Here is a 20,005-nt window from a genome sequence, read left to right as displayed (position 1 = left end):
GGCTAAGATTGAATCATACTACACCGGCTCCGACGCTCGTCTTATGTGGCAGGGCTTGCAAACTATTACAGACTACAAAGGGAAGCACACCTGCGAGCTACCCAGTGACACGAGCTTACCAGACTAGCTAAACTACTTCTATGCTCGCTTCAAGGCAAGCAAAGCCGAAGCATGCATGAGAGCATCAGCTGTTCCGGACGACTGTGTGATCACGCTCTCCGTAGTCGACGTGAGTAGGACCTTTAAACAGATCAACGTACACAAGGCTGCGGCGCCAGACGGATTACCAGGACGTGTGCTCCGGGCATGTGCTGACCAACTGGCAGGTGTCTTCACTGACATTTTCAACATGTCCCTGATTGAGTCTGTAATACCAACATATTTCAAGCAGACCACCATAGTCCCTGTGCCCAAGAACACAAATGCAACCTGCCTATAAGACTGCAGACCCGTAGCACTCATGTCCATAGCCATGAGGTGCTCTGAAAGGTTGGTAATGGCTCACATCAACACCATTATCCCAGAATCCCTAGACCCACTCCAATTTGCATTCCGCCCAAACAGATCCACAGATGATGCAATCTCTATTGCACTCCACACTGCCCTTTCCCACATGGATAAAAGGAACACTTATGTGAGACTGCTATTCATTGACTACGGCTCAGCGTTCAACAACATAGTACCCTCAAAGCTCATCACTAAGCTAAGGATCCTGGGACTAAACACCTCCCTCTGCAACTGGATCCTGGACTTCCTAATGGACCGCCCCCAGGTGGTGAGGGTAGGTAGCAACACATCTGCCACGCTGATCCTCAACACTGGAGCTCCCCAGGGGTGCTTGCTAGGTCCCCTCCTGAACTCCCTGTTCACCCACGACTGCATGGCCAGGCACGACTCCAACACCATCATTAAGTTTGCAGACGACACAACAGTGGTAGGCCTGATCACCGACAACAACAACACAGAGGGCACGACAAAGCCTATTCCTCCTCAGGAAATTAAAAAGATTTGTCATGCTTTCTGAGATCCGCAAAAGGTTCTACAGCCGCAACATCGAGAGCATCCTGGTTGCATCACTGCCTGGTATGGCAATTGCTCGGCCTCTGACCGCTGGGCACTACAGAGGGCAGTGCGTGCGGCCCAGTACATCACTGGGGCTAAGCTGCCTGCCATCCAGGACCTCTACACCAGGCGGTGTCAGAGGAAGGGCCTAAAAATTGTCAAAGACCCCAGCCACCCCAGTCATAGACTGTTCTCTGTACTACTGAGCATGTAGAGGTCTGTAATGTTCATCATAGGTACACTTCAACTGTGAGAGACGGAATCTAAAACAAAAATCCAGAAAATCACATTGTATGATTTTTAAGTAATAATTTAGCATTTTACTGCATGACATAAGTATTTGATCACCTACCAACCAGTAAGAATTCCGTCTCTCACAGACCTGTTAGTTTTTCTTTAAGAAGGCCTCCTGTTCTCCACTCATTACCTGTATTAACTGCACCTGTTTGAACTCGTTACCTGTATAAAAGACATCTGTCCACACACTCAATCAAACAGACTCCGCAATGGCCAAAACCAGAGAGCTATGTAAGGACATCAGGGGTAAAATTTCAGACCTGCACAAAGCTGGGATGGGCTACAGGACAATAGGCAAACAGCTTGGCGAGAAGGAAACAACTGTGGGCGCAATTATTCGAAAATGGAAGAAGTTCAAGATGACGGTCAATCACCCTCAGTCTGGGGCTCCATGCAAGATCTCACCTCGTGGGGCATCAATGATCATGAGGAAGGTGAGGGATCAGCCCAGAACTACACGGCAGGACCTGGTCAATGACCTGAAGAGAGCTGGGACCACAGTCTCAAAGAAAACCATTAGTAACACACTACGCCGTCATGGATTAAAATCCTGTAGCGCACGCAAGGTCCCCCTGCTCAAGCCAGCGCATGTCCAGGCCCCGTCTGAAGTTTGCCAATGACCATCTGGATGATCCAGAGGAGAAATGGGAGAAGGTCATGTGGTCTGATGAGACAAAAATAGGGCTTTTTGGTCTAAACTCCACTCGCCGTGTTTGGAGGAAGAAGAAGGATGAGTACAACCCCAAGAACACCACCCCAAACGTGAACAACGGAGGTGGAAACATCATTCTTTGGGGATACTTTTCTGCAAAGGGGACAGGACGACTGCACCGTATTGAGGGGAGGATGGATGGGGCCATGTATCTCGAGATCTTGGCCAACAACCTCCTTCCCTCAGTAAGAGCATTGAAGATGGGTCGTGGCTGGGTCTTCCAGCATAACAACGACCCGAAACACACAGCCAGGGCAACTAAGGAGTGGCTCCTTAAGAAGCATCTCAAGGTCCTGGAGTGGCCTTGCCAGTCTCCAGACCTAAACTCAATAGAAAATCTTTGAATGGAGCTGAAAGTCCGTATTGCCCAGCGATAGCCCCGAAACCTGAAGGATCTGGAGAAGGTCTGTATGGAGGAGTGGGCCAAAATCCCTGCTGCAGTGTGTGCAAACCTGGTCAAGAACTACAGGAAACATATGATCTCTGTAATTGCAAACAAAGGTTTCTGTACCAAATATTAAGTTCTGCTTTTCTGATGTATCAAATGCTTATGTCATGCAATAAAATTCAAATGAATTACTTAAAAATCATACAATGTGATTTTCTGGATTTTTGTTTTAGATTCCGTCTCTCACAGTTGAAGTGTACCTATGATAAAAATTACAAACCTCTACATGCTTTGTAAGTAGGAAAACCTGCAAAATCGGCAGTGTATCAAATACTTGTTCTCCCCAGTGTATATGCATAGTCACTTTAACCATATCTACATGTACATACTACCTCAATCAACCTGACTAACTGGTGTCTGTATGTAGCCTCGCTACTTTTATAGCCTCGCTATTGTATATAGCCTGTCGTTTTACTGTTGTTTTATTTCTTTACTTACCTATTGTTCACCTAATACCTTTTTGCACTATTGGTTAGAGCCTGTAAGTAAGCATTTCACTGTAAGGTCTGTTGTATTCGGAGCATGTGACAAATACACTTTGATTCGATTTGCTTCATCATCATTAGTAAATGGTGATAGTGGTGATTCCCCGTGGGGCACTGAAGGGATTTCTTAGCTCTTTCTCATTAAATGACAGCTGACTGGTCCACAATTGTTTCAGATGGTTTCTCTTTACCTGGAAAACGTGTATTAGTAAATGTTACAAAAAAAGGTGATATCAAATCATGGTGTCTTCAGATTCCCTGTTTTCACACTGAATGACGTAATCTTCTTTCTCCTGCAGACGTACTCTGGCCTCTTCTGTGTGGTGATCAACCCTTACAAGTACCTGCCCATCTACTCAGAGAACATCATAGAGATGTACAGGGGGAAGAAGAGACACGAGATGCCCCCTCACATCTACGCCATCTCAGAGTCCGCGTACAGATGCATGCTCCAAGGTAAGTCTCAATTGGTTATGGTCTATCCCTCCCTTTACCACAACCATCAGTGTCAATGCACAAAATATGTGCATATGCTTGCTACACAGGGAAATTGTATGAATGATCTGATTCAGTCTACTGGAACCAGAAAGTCAAAGCCAATTTAACCGGTTGTTTTGGGATTAAGGCTGTTGTTGAGAGGCAGTCAACTGGTAGGTACAGTACATACTGATATTAGGACAGCCCTGTCTCCACTGTGGCAGGTGCACTTATCTCCCAGGTCTGTGATGTTAAGTGGAGCCTGATTGGATCATTTGTCATGTTAACTGTACATTGTCAGTTCCCCAAGGCCAGATGTTATTGTTGTGTTTCAATTGAAACTGTTTCTAGGGGATGAACAGGCCATTGTGTCATCATTTTAGTTTTGTTGATTTTTTTTTTGGGGGGGGGGGGCCTTCTGTAAATTGTCAAAATGTTACTTTTCCCCCTGTTGCATTTGGCAGGGCATCTCCGTTAGCTCTACTGTTACAATACTCAAGGCTTTCGCTCTCAAGTTACCAAACCAAAACAAGCCACATGTCGCCATCGCCAACGCTCATAAAAGTTGTTTTACAGTCGCCCTGTGATTTACGGGATTACTACTCAATTTCAACAGCTTTAGGGCCATTCATTTCATTAGAAGGCTTAATTGAAACCATCAGCTGAACCATGGTTTGTTGCATACTAAAGTCGCCCCCAATTATTTTGATTTAGTGCACTGGCCAACTGTAGTAGTTGCCCTAAATTCATGCAAGCATCTCCAGCATTATGGTATCAAATGGCACACATTGAGGAAAAAGGGCTCGGTGGAAACAGTCCAAAGGAGCTGGTCTTATTTTTCTGTTCATATTTCCACCTCCAGAGAGAAATGAATTTTGCCAGCAATGTCTGGAATGTGGGGAGCACAGTGGAAAGGGGAAGTGAAGGATGACTGTTTTTTTCCCCATGAAGTGCTGATACCTCAGAACTATGCACTTCTCAGCACCACTATGGGCTATAAGCACCAATGGGTCTAAATCTCAGCTTGAGAACCCAAAGCCTTTAGTCACTGTAGAGAGAATCCACTTCAGAATCCACCTCCTATTCCTCACATCAGTGGAAAAATAGTGACTGGCAGAATTGATTTACAAGGAGTTGCTTAAAGAAAGCACCCATCATTCTGGTGCCAGTAACCTATTGCTTCTTTCAAACCACATACTCCATCTTTTTACCCCCTAATTGCCAATGTTCTTGGCTTTCTCTGAACAGCTCTGTTTCTTTCTTGGAATGTATTGATCACATTTTTTGCCTGTTGACATTTGGTTTATTTCATGTCTTTTGTATCTTATACTCCCAAGTAGAAATAGCCACATTATCTGTCACAGACACCCATTATTTTTTACCTTTATTTAGCTAGGCAAGTCAGTTAAGAACAAATTCTTATTTTCAATGACAGCCTAGAAACAGTGACTTAACTGCCTTGTTCAGGGGCAGAACGACAGATTTTTACCTTGTCAGCTCAGGGATTTGATCTGGCAACCTTTCAGTGACTAGTCCAACTCTCGAACCACTAGGCTACCTGCAGCTACCTGCTGATCTGTCCTGTCCCAGACACCTGACTAAACCAACATATCATTCCAGGCAGCAAACAATCCTTCCCAGTCCCCCTTTCTCTAATTTATCCAGAGTTTTTTTTTTGCACAGTTCCTCTTGACCTCCCCTCCGCTAGCGGAACCCCTCGACAACATTCTGCGGAAAAGGCAGCGCGCCAATTTTTTTAATTTAAAAAAATATGTAACTTTCAAACATTAACAAGCGCAATACACCAAATGAAAGAAACTTCTTGTTAATCTACCCATCGTGTCCGATTTCAAAAAGGCTTTACAGCGAAAGCACAACATATGATTATGTTAGGTCAGAGCCTAGTCACAAAAACACACACAGCCATTTTCCAGCCAAAGGGAGGAGTCACAAAAAGCAGAAATAGAAATCAAATGAATCACTAACCTTTGATGATCTTCATCAGATGACACTCATAGGACTTCATGTTACACAATACATGTATGTTTTGTTCGATAAAGTGCATATTCATATCCAAAAATCTCAGTTTACATTGGCGCGTTACGTTCAGTAATGTTTTGCTTCCAAAACATCCAGTGATTTTGAGCCACATCAATTTACAGAAATAGTCATCATAAACTTTAATATAAGATACAAGTGTTATGCACAGAATTAGAGATACACTTCTCGTTAATGCAACCGCTGTGTCAGATTTTTAAAAAACTTTACGGAAAAAGCAAACCGTGCAATAATCTGAGTATGGCGCTCAGACAGCAAATGAAGCCATACAGATATCCGCCATGTTGGAGTCAACAGAAGTCAGAAATAGCATTATAAATATTCACTTAACTTTGATGATCTTCATCAGAATGCATCGATAAAGTTCATCGATAAAGTTCATCTTTATGTCCAAATACCTCCTTTTTGTTTGAGCGTTTAGCCCAGTAATCCAAATGCTCAATGCGCGATCGCTTAGTTCAGATGAAAAGTCAAAAAAGTTATATTACAGTTCGTAGAAACATGTCAAATGAAGTATAGAATCAATCTTTAGGATGTTTTTAACATAAATCTTAAATCATGTTCCAACCGGAGAATTCCTTTGTCTTCAGAAATGCAATGGGACTCAAGCTAACTCTCACGTGAACGCGCGTGCCCAGCTCGTGGCAGACCACTGACTCAATCCCCTTCATTCCCCCCTCCTTTACAGTAGAAGCATCAAAAAAGGTTCTAAAGACTGTTGACATCTAGTGGAAGCCTTAGGAAGTGCAATTTGACCCCATAGACACTGTATATTCGATAGGCCAAGAGTTGAAAAATTACAAACCTCAGATTTCCCACTTCCTGGTTGGATTTTTCTCAGGTTTTTGCCTGCCATATGAGTTCTGTTATACTCACAGACGTCATTCAAACCGTTTTAGAAACTTCAGAGTGTTTTCTATCCAGATACTACTAATAATATGCATATATTAGCAACTGGGACTGAGTAGCAGGCAGTTTACTATGGGCACGCTTTTCATCCAAACGTGAAAATGCTGCCCCCTATCCCAAACAGGTTAACTCTTTTTCTGGATCTTGGGGTGAGGGGCAGCTCCCCAGCAATACTATCTAGGTACAGACTCTGGATGTACATAGGGCTGTGCTATTGGTGTGGATACACATCATGGAGCATCATCCCATTACTGTCACAACAGACATCATAGAGAGATGAGTGGCTAGGGCTTGTCCGTCCAGTGGGGGTCGGTTGTGACGAGTTGGGCAGTCCCGTCAGGAGGAAGTTCTCTCTCAGCGTGGAGAATGTGTGCATTGACACCTCAAGTAGCGTCCTCTGTGAAGAATCTCTCCAAAGACACTGGTTGGATGTACTGGTAATGGAGTGGTAATGCCACTATTGGACATTGTATGTGCATGCAAATACATAGTGCTTCCCCAATCATACTTTTGTTATGAGCCCTACTTGTCCCATGACCCAGTGAGTTTTTCCCATCACCCCCTTCACACCCTCCAGCTTTCTCACACTCTGAGCATCTGCATGGATGTAGGGGTGGGGGGCAGGGACTGGAGACTTTAACTCGGAATAAGTTCCATTCCAAATCACTTCTTTGTTTTCACTTCATTACACCCATTCAAATGAGGCATCGGTTTCTACCAATAACCAATGTAGAAATGAAAGGATACCTCTCAGGACCTGCAGTTCCTATGAACTTTTATGCAGGCTTGTCACAGTGGTAGTCATCGCCAGTATAGTCATCATGGCTAACCAGCTAACCAGTGGTTTGGCTCAAAAAGACGTTTGTAGGTTGGAGATTAGCAGATACCAGCTGCTGCTCTGCCCCTGAGCAGGTCTATAACCAGTTCAGTGATTTAGGCGCTGGTACCCTGTACTGGTTGTATGAAAATGTTGCTGGATCACTGCATAGTGTTATGGATATCATCACGGCATTATCTCAGTGCCATGATTTCATCCCTAAATGCTGTGATCGTGATGATAGTATCACATCCCTTTGGACATTGAAGTTCAAATTTAGCCACGAGGAACAGGCATTTGCTTCATGTCATTTATCAGCAGATTCAGCAGGTTATGTATACTTAACATGAACAATGCACATTGGTCAACATTTCTGCAACTGTGTCAGATTTAGCCAGCTGGATCATTTTCATCTGTAGTCCCTTAAGGGTGTCTAAACCTTTCCAGGGGCCATTCATTATCCCAGCATTTATGAGATGCCAGCCAATTGCCAGATGGAGGGTTAAATGAGGGGTAACGTTACAAAGCCCTGGTTGTGTAACTAGGCCCCCCCCCACCACAACTAGACCCACACATCTGCCATTAATTACTTCTCCAGATACTTTCCATAATCTCCCTCGTTGCTCTGGACTGATGGCGTCCAGTCAGTTACAAGGGGCTAATTTGAACATTTCTGGAACGTGTCGTTAAGAAATGCAAAGCGCTGATGTTCTCTTGAATGAAACCATGTGTTGGTTGAGAGAAGAAATGCCCATGTCAGCATGGGGATTTCAAGAGTAGACTGAACTCGTATCAACGGCAACACTGTCCCTCAGCAACATAGTTGCAAGGCTTTGTGAGATTGAAGAGAAGAATGGCCTCTGTAAGGACTCTCTCTCCCTTGTGTTTGGATAGGCCATTAGGTCCACTCAAGGCAGATCTATATTGGCCTCATAAGCTTTGAGCAAATAAGCCTACATTTGCCTCATAGGAACCCTCTCCGTTACTAAATGAATCAATCAAATAAAATGTGTGCAAAGGACAGTAACTTATGTCTTTTGATAATAGTCTCAAAGATAACGAAATGTTAAGGAAATGGTGTGGAGGAAAATTTCCGTGGATGGAGACCTCAAGCCAAGAAAACACAGGTTTGATCTAATTTTCTGAATCAAATCCAATTTTATTTGTCACATGCTTACTTACAAGTAATGCTTACTTACAAGCCCTTAACCAACAATGCAGTTCAAGAAATAGAGTTAACTAATTAAGAAAATATTGACTAAATAATCTAAAGTAAAAAAATAAATATCAAAAACTAACACAAGAAAATGACAATCTGTTGTTTTGGTGAGTGTTCTCTTGCTTTTACCTGGTTCAGAAGAACATTGACCAGATGCAGTTATGGATGCTGAAAGTACTTGATGAATTACAGTACTGATTCATGTGTTTACATAGGAGTCATTTAGCAGATGCTTTTATCCAAAGCAACTTACAAGAGCAATTAGGGTTAAGTGCCTTGCTCAAGGGCACAACAATGTTTAATCAAATTCAATCCCTCATTTCCTCTACACTCCAAAAGGGTTCTTTGGCTGTCCCCATAGGAGAAACCTTTTTGGTTCCATGTAGAACCATTTATGGTTCCATGTAGAATTGTCTGTGTAAAGGGTTCTACATGGAACCCAAAATCTGTTCTAGTTGGAACCAAAAGGGTTATTCAAAGGGTTATCCTATGGGGAAAGCCAAGGAACCCTTTTACGTTCTAGATAGTGTACCATGGGATTTTTATTAGCCTAATATTTGGAACAGGTTGAGTGTACCATGGGATTTGTATTAGCCTAATAGTTAGAACAGGTTGTGTGTACCATGGGATTTTTATTAGCCTAATAGTTGGAACAGGTTGTGTGTACCATGGGATTTTTATTAGCCTAATAGTTGGAACAGGTTGTGTGTACCATGGGATTTTTATTAGCCTAATAGTTGGAGCAGGTTGTGTGTACCATGGGATTTGTATTAGCCTAATAGTTGGAGCAGGTTGTGTGTACCATGGGATTTTTATTAGCCTAATATTTGGAACAGGTTGAGTGTACCATGGGATTTTTATTAGCCTAATATTTGGAACAGGTTGAGTGTACCATGGGATTTTTATTAGCCTAATATTTGGAACAGGTTGAGTGTACCATGGGATTTTTATTAGCCTAATAGTTGGAGCAGCTTTGATTGAGTTAGCCTGCTCTGTTGCGTTTCTCATATGTTATGGAATTGAGATAACATTTGTCCCATTCCCCCCCAATTTCCAAGTCTTTCTGGCCCTAAACTCATTCAACCTGCAGGGAATTTTTACCCTGAATATCAGCAGATTCAGCACTCCTCTGATGTTTCCAGCTGCCAAACATGGGAATGATGTCCCTGGAGACACTCTACAGTCTGAGCACCTAAACGACTGTGCCCTCCAGACAGAGCAGAGGTCTAGCTGTTTCTTTAGCCTCCCCTGAGATCCACGGCAGGTCCGGCAACACTGCAGCACGTAGCCATTTTCCCTAGAGATATAATACGAGCGTGGTTGATGTCATAAACCTATAAAGTTCTGGAATATGCTGACAATGATCAATTTCTATGGCCTTTTCCCTCAAGGGTTTTTAAAACAGCTGGCATTGAGCCAGTAGAGCCAAATGCTCCACAATCACTATGCCAACACTCCACCATCATTATACCAATGCTACTTTGTACCACATTGAGGAAGCTAGAAAATAACCATTACCCTTGAACTTTTAAGTGTTTCTTGCAGTGACCAAACCTCTCTGCTGGCCATTACAGTTCAATGGCAAGGAATGCAGGGGTGGCCATTGGGCTGCTGTATATCCTCTGGGTGAACAAAGAATAAATCATTGTCTACAGAGGTGGGAGGAGGCTAAGAGGACTCCTAATGACCCTGGGCCTGGGAGGAACGAAGCCACACAGGACAGTGAGAGGGCAAGACCTGCTGATTACCGTTTCCTATTCTGTCCGGGGCAGGGTGAGACTGACTGCAGCTATAGCCAAGTCATCCCTTTTCTGTTGTGTAAGGATTTTGGTTCTGTAGTGACAGTTTGAGGATAGAGAGAGAGGAATGAGGTTAGAACATTTGAGGAATGCGTTTGATCTCACCTGTTGAATTCAGCCTCGGTCAGTCCTGGATTGAACAATACAAGGGATGGGAAATGTCATCTCTCAACGTTCCATGGTGTCCAAAGTGTTCAGTATTCTACATGTGCTTCTCCCTTTGAAACACCTTTCATGTTTCGTCTTGAATTTAATTTATTAGAACATCTTGACTCAGGAATACAATGGCTTCAGATCAGGAGACCCAGGTCCACGTTCTCCCCTTCCTTTTGACCTTGGCTTGGACTGAGCCCTGGTCGTTAGAGGAATGCGGTCTCCCGTGCTCTAAGGGGGCCTTTCTGACGGTCCGGCAGGTGGTCTTGTGGCTGGCTTCTCCGGGAAGTTGTAGATGAGGTCACAATCAGTTCCTCCAGTTTGTGTGACTAATGAAAAATCACTTCAAACCACTACCTGCCAAATACCTGCGCGGTGCGGTTGGTCGCCCGCCTCGGGACAGCTGGTTCTGTTCCTCAGCCAGGCCTGAGCCACATTGGCTGTCCACTCATCTGAAAAAAATACACTATGTGCCGTACTCACAGTGAGAATTCCTCTCTGTGTTGTCACCCAGCATGGATTGGCTTTTGGCAGAGCTAGCACACAGTAAATGAGCCCTGTTGAAAGTCCTCAGGGCCTTGGTAAGCTCTTGATATTGTGCTACTTTTTTGTCATCAGACTTTCAACTGCTGGGTTTTTCCCTCAGGTCAGTCTCATGATAGGGGAAAGATGTTGAACGTCTCTTATTACTTTACCAGAATGGCAGGTGTGTGTTACATTGCATTATGCCCCGTGATCTAAGTATTCTAAATATTGAAGTAGGACAAGGCCTCAGGCTCTGGCTTAATTGAGATTCCCATCCCTTACTTTCTGTCACTCCCCGTCACTCCCTCTGTCTTTGCTGTGGCAGCTGTAGTCCAGTAGTACACAACCTGTCTCCTGTAATTTATCTCACTCCTGAGGTAAATATTAAACACAGATTTCCTAGACGTGTACTGTACTAGGTGCCTTGGTCTGGGTCACGTAAACAACACACACTGAATAAATGTCCAGATGTCAAGGGCTGTCTAACTTCTCAAAATTATGAATCCGCCTAGTTAGCCTAGCCTATCACATTTCTCTTCTAAGGATCCATTTCTCAGGAAAGATCCACGTTTTGAAATGGAAACTAGATTTGCTGGGTCTGTCCGTATCAGAAGCCCTGCCACTGCAGTTTAATGGCCCCATAGCAGAAGCCCTGCCACTGCAGTTTAATGGTCCCATATCAGAAGCCCTGCCACTGCAGTTTAATGGCCCCATAGCAGAAGCCCTGCCACTGCAGTTTAATGGCCCCATAGCAGAATCCCTGCCACTGCAGTTTTATGGCCCCATAGCAGAAGCCCTGCCACTGCAGTTTAATGGCCCCATAGCAGAAGCCCTGCCACTGCAGTTTAATGGCCCCATATCAGAAGCCCTGCCACTGCAGTTTAATGGCCCCATATCAGAAGCCCTGCCACTGCTGTTTAATGGCCCCATATCAGAAGCCCTGCCACTGCAGTTTAATGGCCCCATATCAGAAGCCCTGCCACTGCTGTTTAATGGCCCCATAGCAGAAGCCCTGCCACAGGGGTTTAATGGCCCCATAGCAGAAGCCCTGCCACAGGGGTTTAATGGCCCCATAGCAGAAGCCCTGCTACAGGGGTTTAATGGCCCCATAGCAGAAGCCCTGCTACAGGGGTTTAATGGCCCCATAGCAGAAGCCCTGCCACAGGGGTTTAATGGCCCCATAGCAGAAGCCCTGCTACAGGGGTTTAATGGCCCCATAGCAGAAGCCCTGCCACAGGGGTTTAATGGCCCCATAGCAGAAGCCCTGCCACAGGGGTTTAATGGCCCCATAGCAGAAGCCCTGCCACAGCGGTTTAATGGCCGTTTCAGGGGCCAGGGGTTTTGCCTCTTAGACCCCATTCACAAGCAGGCACTCCACAGTGTTTGTTTTTGTGAGTGTTATATTGACTGCTTTAAGCACAGATGACGGCTAACAGGGACCAGGCACATAGAAACAGTCCAAAAACCCTGATTGACCGCCTGCCAGCTGTTTGCTGTCAAAAACAGCTTTGCAGGCTGTGAACGCCTCTCGACCAATCATAATGCCTTGCTGGAATTAACTGTTTTATAATGAGACGGTAACATGGATTTAACAGGTGACATCAATAAGGGATTATAGCTTTCACCTGGATTCACCTGGTCAGTCTATGTCATGGAAAGTGTCATATTTTGTACACTCAGTGTAAATACAGTATAATCTGACTAGACCCTTGAGCACTGCTGGAGTCCTGCCTGATGTACAGGCTATGAACTGCTCCTGAGGTGTTATACTAACAGACTGACCACTCTAAAGCTTTAATGGGATAGCCTTTCCATGCTTCTCCACACATTGTAGACTTCAAAATTGGCCAAGTCCAGCAATCCTTCGCTCCCCTGCTTGCTGAATTACAGTCAAACTGTCAACAACGTTTTAGGATGTTGGACCTGGTCCTTCTGAATGTACAGGCCAGGGCAACAAACCCCACATCTCATTTTTATTGTGGAAAGGTTGTAAACACCCAATGTTCCTCAGTCAGTCAAATGGATAGAGCAGTCCATACATGTTCAGTACAGGTGTTTTCTGTATATGGCCAGGTATTTGTCCATACATGTTCAGTACAGGTGTTTTCTGTATATGGCCGGGTATTTGTCCATACATGTTCAGTACAGGTGTTTTCTGTATATGGCCAGGTATTTGTCCATACATGTTCAGTACAGGTGTTTTCTGTATATGGCCAGGTATTTGTCCATACATGTTCAGTACAGGTGTTTTCTGTATATGGCCGGGTATTTGTCCATACATGTTCAGTACAGGTGTTTTCCGTATATGGCCAGGTATTTGTCCATACATGTTCAGTACAGGTGTTTTCTGTATATGGCCAGGTATTTGTCCATACATGTTCAGTACAGGTGTTTTCTGTATATGGCCAGGTATTTGTCCATACATGTTCAGTACAGGTGTTTTCTGTATATGGCCGGGTATTTGTCCATACATGTTCAGTACAGGTGTTTTCCGTATATGGCCGGGTATTTGTCCATCCATGTTCAGTACAGGTGTTCTTTGTATATGGCCGGGTATTTGTCCATACATGGTCAGTACAGGTGTTCTTAGTATATGGCCGGGTATTTGTCCATACATGTTCAGTACAGGTGTTCTTAGTATATGGCCGGGTATTTGTCCATACATGTTCAGTACAGGTGTTCTTAGTATATGGCCGGGTATTTGTCCATACATGTTCAGTACAGGTGTTCTTAGTATATGGCCAGGTATTTGTCCATACATGGTCAGTACAGGTGTTCTTAGTATATGGCCAGGTATTTGTCCATACATGTTCAGTACAGGTGTTCTTTGTATATGGCCGGGTATTTGTCCATACATGTTCAGTACAGGTGTTCTTTGTATATGGCCGGGTATTTGTCCATACATGGTCAGTACAGGTGTTCTTAGTATATGGCCGGGTATTTGTCCATACATGTTCAGTACAGGTGTTCTTTGTATATGGCCGGGTATTTGTCCATACATGTTCAGTACAGGTGTTCTTAGTATATGGCCAGGTATTTGTCCATACATGGTCAGTACAGGTGTTCTTAGTATATGGCCAGGTATTTGTCCATACATGTTCAGTACAGGTGTTTTCTGTATATGGCCAGGTATTTGTCCATACATGTTCAGTACAGGTGTTCTTTGTATATGGCCAGGTATTTGTCCATACATGTTCAGTACAGGTGTTCTTTGTATATGGCCGGGTATTTGTCCATACATGTTCAGTACAGGTGTTCTTAGTATATGGCCAGGTATTTGTCCATACATGGTCAGTACAGGTGTTCTTAGTATATGGCCGGGTATTTGTCCATACATGTTCAGTACAGGTGTTCTTAGTATATGGCCGGGTATTTGTCCATACATGTTCAGTACAGGTGTTCTTAGTATATGGCCAGGTATTTGTCCATACATGTTCAGTACAGGTGTTTTCTGTATATGGCCAGGTATTTGTCCATACATGGTCAGTACAGGTGTTCTTAGTATATGGCCAGGTATTTGTCCATACATGGTCAGTACATGTGTTCTTTGTATATGGCCAGGTATTTGTCCATACATGTTCAGTACATGTGTTCTTTGTATATGGCCGGGTATTTGTCCATACATGGTCAGTACAGGTGTTTTCTGTATTTGGCCAGGTATTTGTCCATACATGTTCAGTACAGGTGTTTTCCGTATATGGCCAGGTATTTGTCCATACATGTTCAGTACAGGTGTTCTTTGTACATGGCCGGGTATTTGTCCATACATGTTCAGTACAGGTGTTTTCCGTATATGGCCAGGTATTTGTCCATACATGTTCAGTACAGGTGTTCTTTGTATATGGCCGGGTATTTGTCCATACATGTTCAGTACAGGTGTTTTCCGTATATGGCCAGGTATTTGTCCATACATGTTCAGTACAGGTGTTCTTTGTATATGGCCGGGTATTTGTCCATACATGTTCAGTACAGGTGTTCTTAGTATATGGCCGGGTATTTGTCCATACATGTTCAGTACAGGTGTTTTCCGTATATGGCCAGGTATTTGTCCATACATGTTCAGTACAGGTGTTTTCTGTATATGGCCAGGTATTTGTCCATACATGGTCAGTACAGGTGTTCTTAGTATATGGCCAGGTATTTGTCCATACATGGTCAGTACATGTGTTCTTTGTATATGGCCAGGTATTTGTCCATACATGTTCAGTACAGGTGTTCTTTGTATATGGCCAGGTATTTGTCCATACATGGTCAGTACAGGTGTTTTCTGTATATGGCCAGGTATTTGTCCATACATGTTCAGTACAGGTGTTTTCCGTATATGGCCAGGTATTTGTCCATACATGTTCAGTACAGGTGTTCTTTGTACATGGCCGGGTATTTGTCCATACATGTTCAGTACAGGTGTTTTCCGTATATGGCCAGGTATTTGTCCATACATGTTCAGTACAGGTGTTCTTTGTATATGGCCGGGTATTTGTCCATACATGTTCAGTACAGGTGTTTTCCGTATATGGCCAGGTATTTGTCCATACATGTTCAGTACAGGTGTTCTTTGTATATGGCCGGGTATTTGTCCATACATGTTCAGTACAGGTGTTTTCTGTATATGGCCAGGTATTTGTCCATACATGGTCAGTACAGGTGTTCTTAGTATATGGCCAGGTATTTGTCCATACATGTTCAGTACAGGTGTTCTTTGTACATGGCCGGGTATTTGTCCATACATGTTCAGTACAGGTGTTTTTAGTATATGGCCAGGTATTTGTCCATACATGTTCAGTACAGGTGTTCTTTGTATATGGCCGGGTATTTGTCCATACATGGTCAGTACAGGTGTTCTTTGTACATGGCCAGGTATTTGTCCATACATGGTCAGTACAGGTGTTCTTTGTATATGGCCAGGTATTTGTCCATACATGGTCAGTACAGGTGTTCTTAGTATATGGCCAGGTATTTGTCCATAAATGGTCAGTACAGGTGTTCTTAGTATATGGCCAGGTATTTGTCCATACATGGTCAGTACAGGTGTTCTTAGTATATGGCCAGGTATTTGTCCATACATGGTCAGTACAGGTGTTCTTTGTATATGGCCAGGTATTTGTCCATACATGTTCAGTACAGGTGTTCTTTGTATATGGCCAGGTATTTGTCCATACATGTTCAGTACAGGTGTTCTTTGTATATGGCCGGGTATTTGTCCATAAATGGTCAGTACAGGTGTTCTTTGTATATGGCCAGGTATTTGTCCATACATGTTCAGTACAGGTGTTCTTTGTACATGGCCAGGTATTTGTCCATACATGGTCAGTACAGGTGTTCTTTGTACATGGCCAGGTATTTGTCCATATATGGTCAGTACAGGTGTCGTCATACAGCAGATGTGAACGAGAGGCTTGCCTTCTGCCTTAGTCTAGAGTGAAGCCGAAATCACATGGAGAGACGCCCTTAGCGAGCATTAATTCACATATACTGCATAGCGTATGCCAATGAAAATCCATAATAAACAGTTATCTATGTTCCCTATGAAGCCCCTGAGAGTTATTGTTGTGAGTTCCTTAGATGTCCTACGGGAGCCACCGTACCTGTGCTAAACCCGAGTTGTTTATAAACAACCAAGTCTTTCTTGTTCTTCTACGTAAGCGGTCCTCAAGTTTTCCAGACGTAGCCTGCCAAGGCTACATGCCTATGAAATCAACACAGGTAGGCTGCGACCTTAGCTTACAGCCCAATACATTTTAAACTACATCTTTAGTCTACTTAGCATAGAGGAATTGTAATTATCTTCCCTAATTCTTTTCTACAAACGACCCCAAGCAAGCTATCTGGTTATTTTACCAGAATTGCGCCGTGTAGACGCGTGAAAAATAGACTTGCTTGCTAATTTGACGTGCTATGATGCTGTTGACACTCGCGGCATGTCTGTTTTCTCTCACTCATATGCATTCTATTTCCAGCATGAGCACACTTTTAGTTAGAATTGAGATTGAGGCTCGTGGCTGGCAGGGATGTGAACTGGAATGTGTGGAATGAGTCTGGTCACTGCATTAATTCAGCAAGGGGGGGGGATCTGAAGGGGAGGGGGGTAGTGGGGTAGTGGGGAAGCAGTCTGCCCACAGTCTACAGTGTGAGAGAGGCCCTATCCCCCCTGTCTCGTGGCTGGGTGGAACTTCCCCTGGAGGAGCCAGGCCAACCAACAATGATCTTCATTTTACTCTGGTTTGGACTCTGATATCTGCTGACTGACATACTACTGCTCACCACACAACACTTGGACGATGCCTTATTTGTTGAAGAGTGCATCTGCTATAAGTGATCAGTGCTCAGAGTTCATTTTGAGACATTTCCTCTCTTTTTTCTAAAACTGATGAAAACTAGACTATCCTCAATTAAAGCTACAGACCACCAGTTTGTCTTCATTATCCACCACAGCCCAGTGGATGTGTTGTACCTCTATTTATATCAAACTGGTTTCTGAGGTCTTCCTCCTTCAAAACCACTTTGTTAACAGCAATATTGACTGCTTTAAGCACAGATGACGGCTAGGGCCAGCGGGCCCCAGGGTCACAATGAGCTCACTGTCTGTGGGCTGAGATCAGCTCCCTCTGCCCCCTCTGCTCTGATCTTCTCTCCCTCGTCCCATCCTCCCTTGTCTCCTCTCTGTCACAAACGCCACACGCAGAGCCACTGTGCCCAAGATGTCCTCCCATTTTTCACTTTGTCACAGGTTTGAAAAGATGGTGACGTGTATTTTGTTTTTGTTGTCTATGGTCTGTGGAGGAGCTCAAGTAGAGTCATCCATCCAAGCCTGGTGGTGAACTTTAATTAGGCTATACATTATTAAGTAATTATTCTATTATTTTGAGCATTAATAACAAAACTTTGGTACTCCCATGAGACAGTCCATTACTAAAGAATTGGCCAAACACCGTACAACTGAATAGGGTTTTAAATCATTTGTATTCTTTCCTCAAATATTTGAACAACCAATCCTATCCTATTTCGTGGAGCAGCCTCGTGAAGCCATCCAAAATAATCAAGTCATGTGAAGCTGGAAAGAACACTACCAATCATGTGAATCCCACACAACGGTTCTCATGACTAGGCTATAAAACACTGTTACAGAAATAACAGCTCCGTTTGGTTCCCCATCTATGCCCCCCCCTCAAATAGTCATCAGAGTTTTACGATCTTGGAGAGGTTGTTGAGGTCGATGCATTGACATGAATGAATGGAATTCAAGAACGTCCTCTTGACTCGATTATATCCTTCCCACATCTGCAGCTGGCCAGATAAAGTGAGAAATGTTCCCACATCAGCCTTGCTGTCTGGGCTGTGTTTTCATCTGAAAGAGATCAGGGTTTTGGATGTAAAGGGAGACACAGGAAGGATGAGACAATGGTGTGTGTGCGTGCTTCTCAGTACGGCCGTGCATAGAGCAGCGGATTATGACATCATACCATGAAATGCCTGTAAATCCTTGTGCATCAGTGAGAATGTGTCAAGCCAGGCCCCCCGCCCGTCATCAAAGCCAGGAAGAACCTGCTCAAATCAAGGAAGCTGCACTGTCCCTGATGAGCCATCCAGCTGTGCCTGAGTCCACCCCCCCCACCACACACCCTGTTTTCCTCAGGCATCCCTATCTACAGAACAACCCATCCACCTCTGGCCTCTCTCCTCTCTCCAGTTCACTTTTTCAAACCAGCTCTCTCCCTCCATCAGAAGACCGGGCCAGGTCTGCCTCTCTCTCTGTGACAATACTGGGCCAAATTAGAATAGTTACGGCTACTGTAGCGAAGGACATTAGCATTTCTTAAGAGTTGGTTCATGGTTGAATGACCGCTCTCCTTCCACCACAAGTGTTATTTTATTAATGTATATCGTGTTGGCTGTGCAGGGCTGGAATCACAAGTGTTATTTTATTAATGTATATCGTGTTGGCTGTGCAGGGCTGGAATCACAAGTGTTATTTTATTCATGTATATCGTGTTGGCTGTGCAGGGCTGGAATCACAAGTGTTATTTTATTCATGTATATTGTGTTGGCTGTGCAGGGCTGGAATCACAAGTGTTATTTTATTCATGTATAGTTGGCTTTGCAGGGCTGGAATCACAAGTGTTATTTTATTCATGTATATCGTGTTGGCTGTGCAGGGCTGGAATCACAAGTGTTATTTTATTCATGTATATCGTGTTGGCTGTGCAGGGCTGTGAATCACAAGTGTTATTTTATTCATGTATATCGTGTTGGCTGTGCAGGGCTGGAATCACAAGTGTTATTTTATTCATGTATATCGTGTTTTGCAGGGCTTCACAAGTGTTATTTTATTCATGTATATCGTGTTGGCTGTGCAGGGCTGGAATCACAAGTGTTATTTTATTCATGTATATCGTGTTGGCTGTGCAGGGCTGGAATCACAAGTGTTATTTTATTCATGTATATCGTGTTGGCTGTGCAGGGCTGGAATCACAAGTGTTATTTTATTCATGTATATCGTGTTGGCTGTGCAGGGCTGGAATCACAAGTGTTATTTTATTCATGTATATCGTGTTGGCTGTGCAGGGCTGGAATCACAAGTGTTATTTTATTCATGTATATTGTGTTGGCTGTGCAGGGCTGGAATCACAAGTGTTATTTTATTCATGTATATCGTGTTGGCTGTGCAGGGCTGGAATGACAAGTGTTATTTTATTCATGTATATCGTGTTGGCTGTGCAGGGCTGGAATCACAAATGAGCTCATCCAGGACAGAAATTGCATCCGAACATTCCCTCCAGGAGGCCAGGTCCAGACAAAGCCTCACCTTCAGGGACATTGAGTAACTATTCAGGTATCATCTCTTCCTCTGATGCCTTTGAAAGGGTCTTAGTCTATTGCACAGGCTTGTGTTGTTACCGTGTCCTGGGGTGTGAAAGACCTTAATATCCGAGAGAGAGAGTGTCATTTCCAGTGACTCAGGAAGAGGTCATGGGAAGTGTCAGTGGCCAGCCGCCATCTGTAGAATCTGTAGCGGAAACAGAAGAGGGGGAAAACCCATTTGGAGA

General features: G+C 43.9%; 1 protein-coding gene across 10 annotated transcripts in view; it reads left to right on the top strand.

Annotated features, from left to right (window-relative positions):
* The window catches only part of LOC118389408 (myosin-10-like), a 97,557-nt gene that overhangs the window by 14,246 nt on the left and 63,306 nt on the right, over positions 1-20,005 (top strand). For all 10 annotated transcript variants that reach the window (XM_052490311.1, XM_052490308.1, XM_052490306.1 and 7 more), the window contains exon 3: positions 3,304-3,460. In XM_052490311.1, coding sequence (XP_052346271.1) covers positions 3,304-3,460 — 157 coding nt within the window. The remainder of the gene's footprint in view (positions 1-3,303; positions 3,461-20,005) is intronic.

This window comes from Oncorhynchus keta, chromosome 32 (genome assembly GCF_023373465.1).
Source record: "Oncorhynchus keta strain PuntledgeMale-10-30-2019 chromosome 32, Oket_V2, whole genome shotgun sequence".
Classification (NCBI taxonomy): Eukaryota; Metazoa; Chordata; class Actinopteri; order Salmoniformes; family Salmonidae; genus Oncorhynchus; species Oncorhynchus keta.
This window is presented reverse-complemented; position numbering and strand designations above follow the sequence as displayed.